The 12,920-nt window shown below is 36.5% G+C and overlaps 1 protein-coding gene across 7 annotated transcripts in view; it reads right to left on the reverse strand.

Moving 5' to 3' along the window:
* Window positions 1-399: 399 nt before the first annotated feature.
* ppp3cb (protein phosphatase 3, catalytic subunit, beta isozyme) overlaps window positions 400-12,920 on the reverse strand; it is a 49,615-nt gene continuing 37,094 nt past the window's right edge. For 3 of the 7 annotated variants that reach the window (XM_079630288.1, XM_079630291.1, XM_079630289.1), the window contains exons 7-14: window positions 11,325-11,402; window positions 10,517-10,611; window positions 9,953-10,078; window positions 9,476-9,550; window positions 9,096-9,180; window positions 6,449-6,546; window positions 6,069-6,116; window positions 401-2,225 (exon numbers count right to left, since the gene is read on the reverse strand). In XM_079630288.1, the coding sequence (XP_079486414.1) occupies window positions 2,047-2,225; window positions 6,069-6,116; window positions 6,449-6,546; window positions 9,096-9,180; window positions 9,476-9,550; window positions 9,953-10,078; window positions 10,517-10,611; window positions 11,325-11,402 (784 nt within the window). In that variant the 3' untranslated portion in view covers window positions 401-2,046. Of the gene's footprint in view, window positions 2,226-6,068; window positions 6,117-6,448; window positions 6,547-9,095; window positions 9,181-9,475; window positions 9,551-9,952; window positions 10,079-10,516; window positions 10,612-11,324; window positions 11,403-12,920 lie in introns of all 7 variants that reach the window. The other 4 variants (XM_079630290.1, XM_079630293.1, XM_079630292.1 and 1 more) reach the window with 2 other exon arrangements.

Genomic DNA, 12,920 nt, shown 5'->3' on the forward strand with positions numbered 1-12,920 from the left:
ACAACTGTATAAGTGCCCATTCAGGGAGATATTTAATCAAATTTGCAGATGACGCTGCATTAGACAGTCGGTTTTGAACGAATTCATTTCGTGGTGACATGTCAAACCTTTAGTTAAATATTTAAAAATAGGAGATGCTATTGCTTTTATAGAAGGAGTCTTTAATGAGTGTAACTCACGGGGAGACGATTCAGTGTGTTAATGAGTACAAATACCTCAGAGTTGTCTTTGATCACAAACTGAGTGTACTGAGCGTTCTTTGTGTGTATGTACGCATGTTGAAACTCAAGCAACAAAAAATTCCCCACTGGGATAATAAAAAGTCAAGTCGAAGCTTGTTGCCCTTAAGTAAGACCCGTGACACACTGGCAATGTGAGTTGAATAAATCAGAAAAATCCAAAAGGTTCATGCATATTTTATTCAAGAGTAAAAAAAGAGATTTGTCCCATAGGGCATGCTCACACTGTCCGTACTGTAGGTCAGGAAATCATGATGCTCAGAATGAAGCTCCAGAGAAAAATACAAGATATAGAATCACAAATAATTCATGAACATTTTCATTATTCATAACATAAAGCACAATGAGCAACCAAATCAAAGATGAGGCAAAGTGGAATAAACCAGCAGAACTCTTAATAATAATTAATAATCATAAATAACCAGAATATTGTTAAGATTAGAATAATGATCAGAATATACTTCTCCTTAAAAATGTGAGACACGTTAAGGTGTGTCTATATTCGATTTACATTTGAAATAACCATGCAGTCATGCTTTGGCAGCCTGGATGTCTTTTCACAGAATTATATGTTCCTTCACACTACTGGATAACTTCTGTACATCCATAAAGTAACGCAAAAGATTTAACACCTCAGTGGAGCTTAATTAACTGTACAGCAATGTAAACGAAAAAAAAAAAAAAACGAAAAAAAAAAAAACAATAAATAAATATCTTGAATACAAAATAAAATAACATGAAAATAAGCAATAACAAAACGTTCCTTAAAAATATACGCCATTTATATACAAAATAAACTCCCATGAATTGTGCGTCGCTGGAAATCCGTTCAGCCTAGTGAACCTATACAGGACAAGGACCTGTTTGAAACCACCCAGAATGGCCCGACACAATCCCTCAGGTCAAATCACGTCCCCGTTTCTCACACACACATATACACAGCCAGCCTGTGATGCAGCCGACAGAATGCGTGCTTCCCGCCGCTCTGCTCCGGAGCACGAGAAGAGGCGGGAAGCGCCAGACTCAGTCCGAGGGATACGGGGAAAACTGCCATAGCAACCACAGCACGACGTGACAACGGCGGATTTACACAACGCACGCAGGCAGCAACGAGCACACAGCTGAACAGCATGAGGGGCGTTACGGCGACTCCAAACCTCTCTTATTTGCGGATTAATCGTGATAACCTGTGTGAAGTTATTTTGTGTAATATTAGTTATTCTGTAGATATAGAGATTACTAGAGTAGCAAAACATAGAACTGCGAGAGAAGTGTGAAAAGGAAATGGTTATAAGCTCCTCGCGCACGTTCGAACGCAAACGTACACTCCTCCGCTTTCGAATAAATAGAGCGTTGGCTTGGTGTTTAACGTTCCAAGGCAGGCCAGGAAAAAAAAACGGTAAGCGTTTGTGAAAACCTACTTATCATCATATAATTATATATCACATGTCTCCCACACACACAGACACGCACGCAGAAGTGCAAACACGCATAAATAAACATCTCTTCGGACAAAAGAACAGGAAATGCCCTCTTCTCTGTGTTCACATTTCCATTACATAGCCCCATATCCATAAAACTACATATCCCATCATGCAACTCTCATGCATGATCTCCATCGCGCGGCCGTTCCGTCCGTCTTGTGTTTGTTGTTGAGGCCGTTGAACGTCAAGCAGGGAGTTCTGTTTAAATATATCACATAGTCCATCTGCTACATAGACTGTAGCAGTGAAAACGAGGGGAGAGGGGAGAATTGCATTATGGGAGAAGGAGCAGGGGCGAGCGAGGGACCGGAGGAGTAGATGAATCACTGGATATTGCTGTTGTCGTCCGTGCCGTTGGATTCGGCCATGTTCATCTTGCCCATCGACAGTCCCACGCTGTTGACCACGTCTCGGCGAGGGGGCATGCGCTCGTTTATGCGGTCCAGACCCTTCGCCTCCTCGAAACTGTTGATCTTGTGCTGAGGAGAAAAGCCACGGATGGCTACGAGGAAGAAAAGAGAAGAGCAGTCACCAATTGCGCATAGGCGAAATCAAAAACGGACTACACATACCACAAATGATCACATAGGCCTACTTCTAGATGGGTGTAATATTCAAAATTTTGATACAATCACAAAGTGTACTCTTGACATGGTGATATAGAGGCTATAGTATATCAAGAGATACACACACACATGTCCGGGTCATATTTCCCTTCAAAATTATTTGAAGCTTTGTGAAATCATTCCAAAATTATTATTATTACTGTAATGTGAAAACCAAAACAATAAATACAATATTTATTTCAAACACAGAGACACATTCTTGTACATATATCTTTGTGAGGACATTCATTGACAATGCAATCTTTAGGACCGGCCAAAATGTCCTCACTTTACTCTTTGTTCTCACTCCAATGGTCGAAAACTCAAACTGGTCCTCGCAAAGATAATTGTACAAGTACACACACGTCCAGATGAATAATGGTACTGACATTTTCAGGAACAATACATAAAATGAATAATATCATAATGCAAAAAAAAATCTTAATGTTCTTAATTTGTTCAATATTTCACATTTACCGGTACTTTATGCCAAATGTCTTTTCTTTTTGGAGTAAAATGTGATCTGGAATTACTAAATTTCACTCATATACAAACATCTCTTTAAACACTCCACTGATCCTGCTATGTATTAGTCACAGTATTGGGCACAAGTTCACAACTGCACATATTTCACAACCAAACACATACACACACAATATATATGGTGTACAAGGGAACAGCTGTGGCGATGACAGTGAACGTTACATCTTATCACTTTCCCTTCCAGTTTAGCTGGAAAACCCCACAAATACCAATAGCACAGTCAATGTTTCCATTAGAAAAAAAAAACACTTCACAAATTGTTGCATCAAATTTTTTTGTAAATAAATTGTATAGATTTTAATATACTTTGATCAGTCAGTTCTGATGGAAACATAGTGCTTCATCATACCACAGTCAGAGATGATGTGAGACCCTCTCTTGGGTTTGCTCTCAGACCACACAGAAGATTTTATCTTTCAAATGTATAGAAACTCTTCCCATCTCACCCTGCGTGCTGGGAAAAGAGCTCTGGAAGTATTTTTGCCACTGATTTTCTCTTTAGGCATTCCAAAATATAATTTGATAAGCAAATCACCCAACTCTGAGATGAATCACAAAACTACAACATTTGAATTAATTCTTTGAGCTATTTAAAATATCCGGAAAACAGATTGTGTACCAGTGTTTTCATTGTTAACTAAAACTAAGTGCACGTTTACAATCTACTAAAATCGGAAAAGCTTTTCCTTTGCGTTTTTCGCATACAGGCGACAGCGTTGTCAAAATGATCCTCGTTCACGCGGATCTTTAAAAACACTGTATTCTGCTGCCAGGCCAGTAGTTGGCGATGTCACTTTGTTAAGAAACACTACGCGCCTATAGACTGAACACACAATACCGTTTTCACAAATTCACGTTTTTGTAGTTTTCATGGAGACGATAAAAGGTATCGTTTTCAAAAAACTTACACTTTGAATCCTGTTTACCAAAGCCCGTGGTCCTTAACTTTTATTTTGATATTCTCTTGTTTCGTATTGCCTGTGTTCAGTTCCTGTGAGTTAAGTTCCTGTTTCCTTGGTTGCCATAGTTATTAATTTAATAGTATTTGAAATGTGTATTCTCAAGATACCCGGAAGGTCTACTTTTTCCGGTTAGAATCCAAAGTGCAGATCCGTGCGCACTCTAAGGGCTAATATTGCAAACCAGGGAGACCAATCTCCCAAACACAAACCAATGCGCGTTGGACGAGGATTCGATTAGAACTACAAACACATGAAAAGTGTTTCAAAAAACTACAAATATGGCGGATGTGCGAGACCAACGGTTAAGAAGAGAGGTTTAGATAAAGGGGTTTGAGGGATTAATTATCAGTATCCAACCTAATTAAAAGATATTTATTCAATGTTATCCACATTATATTTAATCTGCAACAGCATTGTGAACTTTTGTAAAGATACGTTTGGTCATTAACCTTTACATGCATCATTATGCAAACACATGAGGAGAGTTCGCTGCATGAAAGACCCATGACTGGCAGATAAACGTGCTTCTACATGTCTCTCCGAAACGGTGGGAAATTAAATTGAATGTGGAGAATTTTAACCTCTGCTACACACTCGCTTCAAAAAACAGTTTTAGGGCGTTGAATAAGGCGAATTGGGACGCAGCAACATTGATTATTGTCTCACCTGATCCTCATCATCCTGTGCATTTATAACCCTCAGTTTTCTTCTGTTCTTTGTTGTGATAATGTTTTGTGCTGGTATGTATCTCTGTTTGGTTCCAACTGCTAGGAAATGTTATTTCATCGTTCTTCTGCATCTTTTGTGGATTATCATCAAGTCAAGCCAGTGCGTGACAATGCTAGGTCAATGCTATGTGATGTGTTATTGATTAAAAAACTATTTTGCTGGAGATTTTAAATAGCATTTAAACTTCCAGAACCGTCATTGACCTTTAAGTCATTGTTTACCAGATCTCCGTGAAAACGGTTTACACTCTGAATGAGTTTAAAAACAAACCCTGTCATTGAGAGGTCACATGATCCCTGCAGATCACATAGAAACCCAGAGAGAGTGCGCGAGGAGCGGCGCTGAGGAGATCAGCGTTTGGGGTGTGGTGCTGTAAGAATGCTGGGTCATTTGTGAGAGGCAAGGGGCGCGTGCCCCAACCCGCCCATGGCCCAGATTCTTGCCGTCTGCTGAGTCATTCTGTAACCTTGCTGAATAATCATGTGTGCCATTGAGGGGAAAAGGGTGGAGAACAGCAGAGCAGAGTCTAGCATTTGCATAAGCAGGAAGACGTGTGTGTGAGTGTGTATTTGTGTGTCAGTATATTTCTAAAACTATTCAGACTGATAACCAATTATCAACATAGGATGTCATTATATATTCCTAATGGGATATATATTCAGATTTTGTGCTAAAATAGGTGTCTATTGGCTGGATGTAAGTGTTATGGCTGGTGTGCTGGTATTGAATGGTTTAAACTGGTCTAGCTGTTCTCCCAGCCACACAACAAGTTCCCAAACCCCCTATAAAACTAGCAAACCAGACTGGTTTGACTAGGATGAGAAACCATTCAAGACCAGAAAACCAGCTTGGTTTAAACTGTTTCTTTCAGCAAGAATATGCTTATACAGTATATATAATTATGGGAAGGAATTGATTAAAGTGATGATCAAACCTGACATTATTATCTTGACTGATTACATTAGACCTTTTCAGGGTAGAGTAAGGTTAATATGTAGTCTTTAGCAAGCCTATGGTACACTACCATGTGATTTTTAAAATGTTTTTATTATTTAACATTGCTGTTTTCTACAATGTAATTTATTCCAGTGATGACAGCTGAATTTTAATTTGCTGCTCAAAAATCAATTCTTATTATTATCAGTGTTTAAAACAGTTGTGCTGTTTAATATTTTTGTTGAAACTGTGATACATTTATTTTTCCAGGATTCAGATGAATAGAAATGTCAACTTTTGTAACATTATAAATGATCAATTTAATGAACCCTTCCTTAACAAAAGTCTTAATTGCTCTCAAAACTGACTACACACTTTTTTGTACGTGTATGCCCCCATTTAGATATTTAGATAAATGTGTGTGTCTGTGTGAAATACACAATCCCTGACCAGTCATAGCGCCCACACGCTCAGTTAGCTAGGCTGCGCTGTCTAGCTAGCTAGCGTGCTACAGCGGTCACTATGAAACCTCTGAGCAGCACAGAGAGAGATAGAGACCGGCCAGTTTACCTTCTCCATCCTCAACCGTCTCGACTGCTTCAATGGCCTCGATGGTAGCTGAGGAAGCACAGAAAGACAGACGGAGAGAAGGAGAGAGGGAGAGAGGGAGGATGGATGGGGGAGTTTATTGTGACAGTCATGCACGCAGCACAATCCTCCAGCATTAGCTGCCAAGTAGCTGCCACAGGCAGTTAGCAGTTAGCGTTAGCCGGTTAGTTTCCCAGCATGTTCGTGTGTGCACATTTCAGATGGTTTATTTAGCGAAGAGAATGAACGAAAGTGTTTCACTAAAAGAGAGGGGTTAGCAAACATGTGCTTGAGTTTGTATGACATTGTCTTAGTGTCCTTGAAAGAGAAAAGAAATAGTGATGCTTGGTTTTGTAACTCACCGCTTTGCAAGGTCTGTTTTCCTCCAGACAGTACGCCGCTCGGCAGCATGCCAGTAGGAGTCAGGCCTTTCAGGGTTAACACATTCTCACTCTCCTCTCTGTTTAAAAAGAAACCAGTGTACAAGTTTATGTACAATTGAAATAAATATAAATTCAAGCTAAATAGAAATATATAAAAAAATACAAAAATGAGCCAATTAAAAATATTAACATATATTATAGCATATAAATAATGCTAAAATATTGCTAAAACTATATACTGTACAATAGAGTTGTGACGTTCGCGAACGAACCGATTCTTTTGAACGGCTCATAAACATGAACGATGGGAGCCGAGTCGCGGCTGGAGGGGAGCCGTTCTTTCTGTCGTTCTTTTTTTCCTATGCGTGTTTCACACAGATGCACACAAAGGCTGCGTTTACACTTGGCATTAACATGCGATCACCATGATGGATCAAGCAGATCGGATCATTAGCCAATCAGGACACCATGCGTTTACATTTGTTCATATTAAGTAGCCTCTGTATCTGGATAACCGATCGGATTTCTGTTTCCTGCATAATATTTAAATTAGGTCTGTAGCAGGACACCCAATAAGAGTAAAGATAATACAAATTAAGCAATGTCCCAATTGCTTTCACTCACTCACTTTACTTTCCTGTGCAATCTCCATCCTTAAATCAAATTACGTTTTTTGAATGAAGGAATATTTCCAGAGTTGATCATACATAACCATATAAGTTACATCATCGAACATCGGGTGATGTCCTATTTGCAAAGTTTACAGTAGTAATAGTAGTAATAGTGGACTGTATGTAGACATTTCCATTTTATTTATTCTAATTTTATCTACAGTATATATTTAAAACTTTAAAAATTTTAGTTTTTCTCAAAATGTTCTTGTGTGGAAGTGTTTGTAGTAAAAGCTGTTTTGCACAGAAATTCATTGCAGCCGGCTTTGCTTTTGATGTTTATTTGTGAGTAGGTATTGTATGAATAACATAAGTCAACATATCTTTACACATACACACACTTTGTACTAAAGGTAAATCCAAAATAGTGAGGTCACTTTATAAGCAGAGGGATGTTTTGCAACCCTATGGAATATAGTCCACACATGACAAATGAGGTAATAATCAATATTTCAGAATAATTAAAACTCAGATATTGGTGTGTGATATCTGAGTTTTAATTATTTGACTACAAATCTCACCTCATCATTCCTCCCAGTGATTATTTCCAGGATAAACTGAGATGCCCCCAAGCTGGCTTCTTAAAACTGACTAAATATTTAAAAAGAGCCAAAAGAGCCGTTCTTTTGAACGGCTCTTTGAAAGGAACGGATCGCCAAGATCCGGATCCCCTCAAAGAGCCATAAATCCCATCACTACTGTACAATCAAGCTGAATAGAAATACACATATATATATATATATATATATATATATATATATATATATATATATATATATATATATATATATATATATAAATGACTAAAGCACATAACAAAATTACTAAAACAAACTATTTAAAATGAAAACAGAAATAAATAAAAAGCTTAAGAAAATTAACAAATACTATTATAGCATATAAACAATACTAAAATATTATTCAAACTAAACTAAATATAAATTCGAGCTAAATAGAAATATAAAAAACAAATAAAAATGACTAAAGCGCATGACAAAATTACTAAAACCTAAACTATTTAAAATGAAAACAGAATATCTAAAAAATTAATTCTAATAAATAAATAAAAGCTAATTCAAAATATTAACAAATAAGTGTATAGTACATAAATACTAAAATATTACTAAAATAAATAGAAATTCAAGCTTAATGGAAATATAAAAAAACAGACATAAAATGACAAAAGCACAACAAAATTACTAAAAAGTAAAGTTAAAATGAAAATAGAAATATATAATAATAAAGGTTAATTTCAAAATATTACCAAATGCCCGTATAGTATGTTGATTAAATATATACATATAAATATATTTAAGTTTATTGCAAAATATGCATACTGTACATAAAAGACATATTTTGAGAGCATAGGAAGATTTGATTACGTCACTTGCAGTGCTTCATGGGAGTGGGCGGAGCCAATGAGCTTTTTTGGCACATTTTGCTTGTTTTGACTTGGTGAAATTTTACAGCACTATGGCTAATGTAGTTTTTCACCACGAATTTAGCTGTTAAATACGATTGTTTTAAAAAAATAAGTTGAAATAATGAGGGCTAATGGCTTCAACAGCACCAAATAATCCCATAAATTCATAGTAGGGCGGATGTCTTCAAAGTTTTATTAATGGACAAACTGATTAATCCAGGGGTGTCTGATTATTGTTGTTGGTCAGGCACACCTGGATTAATCAGTTTGTCCAATAATGGCAGACAGGAAACAAAGGAGCTGGCTAAAGTTCAGGAAGTAGTGCAGCTGTGCATAAACTAAAGTCCATTATCGTTAAAAATAAATTTCCGTATGGAGAATTTTTTTACTACCGGAATCCAACAGTTTCACTTTATTTGAGTTAATCATAACAGCAGTGTGTCTAAGGCACATATTGCTGTGTTATTTAAAATAAAAAATGTTGTAAACATCCAAACCACAAACATGTGTTCCCAACCCCTTCTAGACTCACCGCAGAACTGAGAACATTTTGGCCATTTTGCCGATGGCACGGATCTTGTTTCTGATGACCTCTTTACGGGCAGCTGCAGCATTAGCTGAGAGAAACCAGGAAACAGGCTTATAATTCATAAACAACACACTGAAGCGGAATATTCTGTACAAGAATTTAAAATGAAACAATATTTAGATGTCTAAACATTTTTTAAAGCTACAGTTCGCAACAAAGTATCCACAATTGACAGAGAATGCAGAAAATTGGACAATAGGTTCATTTTAGTAGTCATTTGGTCATATTTGACACTTAAAATTAGGTGAAATAATTTTAAAAGTCTAGGCGTGTGTTTTTGAAAACCTTAGAGGGAAAAAAGTTGAGGAATATGTGGCCCTCACCATCAAAGATCTCATCTCCATCCATAAGCTCGTCATCAGAGCAGATGCTGAGGACATTCACCAACATCTCTGTCACTGTGGAGGCGTTAAAGGTCAAAAAGGCAAGATCTCGGGACATTTTAGCAAAAACTATGAACAATTACATTAACAACAACAACAAAAACATAAAATGTCACTGTAACATTTATACACCAGCTAATCTTTTAATTTCCATCTCTATCATATGACTTCATAATTAGGTAAAAGCAACAAAAATGTGACCTGATAGTTTTACTTGTTGAGACAGAAAAGATGAAATACAGTTCGTATCAGACCTATTCCATCTTCTTTGCTTTAACAAGTCAAGACAACACAACAGAGAATCCACTTTCCCTCACACACCCAGAATGAATTTGTGTAACCACAAAGACTGTCTGTCTCTGGGCAGAATCATGAAGTCTCGTGCTGTTTACCAACACTGTGTTTCCTCTTTCCCACCTTTCTCTCCAACAAACGGAAGCGACCAGGTGAAGACGTCCATGAAGTTGGGCAGCCAGTACGGATGTGGCGAGCAGTTGAACTGCCGTATGTTCATTACGTTGTTCTCGTATTTAAGCACGGCCGCTGCGGAGAGGAATTAAGGCAGTTATATTCACACATTACATGTTTTAATGAACACAAGAATCTCGACTTCTCAAATAAACATCTGTACATTTCTTTCTCTTTGCACATGACCGTCATTAGATAAACACAACAAAAACAAAAGATTTGCAACTATCTATTAATATATCTATCAAAATAATAACAAATTAGTCAATTATATATTCAATATAAATGTATTATATACTTTATTTTAATTTATATAAAAATGTATCTACATTTATAATTAATAATGTTTGCAAACAATGAGCCAGACTATTTAAATGTTGAGCAAACGATCTCATTGCGCCATGCGATAATGATTGCTTGTAGTTTGCACACACACACACACACACACACACACACACACACACACACACACACACACACACACATATATATGTATATAAACTGAATTCAGACCTTTGTTGTTGTAAACGTCCAGGTAGTTTGGAGCAGAAAAGATGGTGATGAGAGAGGGGAAACCTGTAGTCTGACTCTTCCTGTACATACGGTAACTAAAAGAGCAAAAAAAAGAAAGAAAAGAGGTCGAAGAAATTACAGAATTACCAGAATTATACTGGAATGTTTTCATAAACATCAATAATAAGTACATATTTGTGATAAAACCCTGTTCTAGAGCAAGTATTTGAAGCCTAATGGTTAAAAACTTTTCTCAGAGCGTAGTCTCAGATCATAATTGTTTTGAAGCCTTTATTCATTATTTCTTTTAAAGAACTTGGTCTTTACTGTGCGAAAGCGTGCAATACAACACAACATTTGTATTATTATTATCTTTATTAGACTGTGTAAAATGAACTAATTTACTCAGTGAGCATGCTGTGTGCTGTTGTACTGAGTATTGTAGATTATTGTGGAGTATTGTAGTGCATTACTGACTGCTGTTTAGTTGACTGCAGGGATGCCTGAGTCAATGACTGATAAAAGGGCCTGGGCTTAGGTGAATGTGTGTGCATTGGTGGCATTTCAGATCAATGAACACTACTGTACTGTAATGTATGTGGATTATGGAGAATCAATGTCTCTCTGCGTCTGTCGGTCGGCTATATCTGCACACTGATCATCCATCAACACAAACTCAATCCAGACTGTCAATATGCACATACTGTGTGTGTGTTTTAGGGTTTCTATATCTGTAGGAGGCGAGGAAGAGAGCTGAAGAGAAAAAAACGATCATAGAAAAAGATAGGAAGTCATGTTGTTTTCTTACCCTGCATCCTGCGCCTCATGTGCCCTGATGACCGACAGTAAGTTGTTGGTCTGTAAAAACTCACACACTGCAGGATAGCTGTACAAAATGATAAAACAGACAAAATGAGGCATGGTAAACAATATTTACAGTTATTGATAAACTGATAAAACAACTCATTTGGCTAAATAACTGGTTAGCTGGTCTGTTTTTGCTAGTTTTAGAGGGGTTTCCGTAAGCTAACTAGCTAAACCCCAGCTAACAGGGAACGTTCTGGCAAGGTTCTCTCAGTTATGAATATGAACAAAATTTGATGAAATCGAATTACATATCAAATCAACATTTAACTTTCTTCCAGTAATATTTATAGAATGTTAATTCAAAATTATATAGTCTGTAAAATGTTAAAATGTTACACAAAAACATTTTCTATACATTGTTCATGGAACTTTATTTCTGAAATGGTTTTTTTTTTTTTTGTCATGACCAAGTATTTGTTTTAACCATTTAAAAAAATTTACATTTTCATAACATTCTTATAACTTATTTTGTAGGCTAAATCCCTGCTTAGCCAGGCTAAGATACCAGCTAAGATCAGACTGTTTTTTATTTCCAAAAGGATCATTTTAGTGTAATGACTAATAGTCCAGCTAGCACTTATGATTTAGATCTAACACTTTTGAACACTTTTGAAACCTCTTCCTCAGTTCACTATGATTTCATTTGATTATACAACCATCCTGATATTTCTGAGATGCTCAGGAGAGGTGTCAAAAACCATCGAGAGTGGGTTTAACCGTTTGCTAGCATGTGTATTATTGTCTTACCACTACGAGCCACCAGGGGGTAGCAGTGATGTAAATGTGCAGCATACAGTGAAAACCACCATCATTTCCTGCTCAAAATATTATAAGGGTCTAAATGTGGTCCTAGCAAAGAAATGAAGGCTCAGATGTTGTTGTGTGGTATGATGCCATGTTGAAGACTAGTCGTGTATGTTATTTATTACTTTAACTTGGCAGTTTTGTCTATTTTTGACTAGTCTATACTGGCCTAAAGCGCAGCACACTGACACACCAGCCATCCATTGTGTTTCATTGATTTCAAAAGGTTTCATAAGAAGTGAAAACAGCGAGGATTGTGGGTAATAACATTCACACCCGAGGCTCTCATTCACAGACTGCGCAATGTTAGCTGCATTAGCTTAGCATTAGATATCCATTTTTTCCCCTCTCTCCACATAGATTTTCTATTAGGGCTGAATCTAATTGGACAAAAATTGTGATGCCGGTTTAAAATGTGATTTTTTTTTTTTTTCTTTTTTTCGTTCCAGGTTTTCTGTGATGCTTTTGTTGGGCTACACAATTTCATATTGTGATTGTATATCTCTGACTATATAATAATAATAATAATCATTGTTATTATGATCAATAAAAATAAAGAAAATAAGAAATATGTAATACTATTATAATACTTTCATTCACTGTAAGATAAAAAAAAGTAATAATAATTTTTCAGTGCAACCGTAAAATTACAACACTAATATTTATGTCTTAATTTATTCCTTTTTAAACATTAAACCATCAAATGTTTATTTTGGTGTAAAACAGAAATGCT

The sequence above is a fragment of the Phoxinus phoxinus genome, assembly GCF_949152265.1.
Source record: "Phoxinus phoxinus genome assembly, chromosome: 12".
Classification (NCBI taxonomy): Eukaryota; Metazoa; Chordata; class Actinopteri; order Cypriniformes; family Leuciscidae; genus Phoxinus; species Phoxinus phoxinus.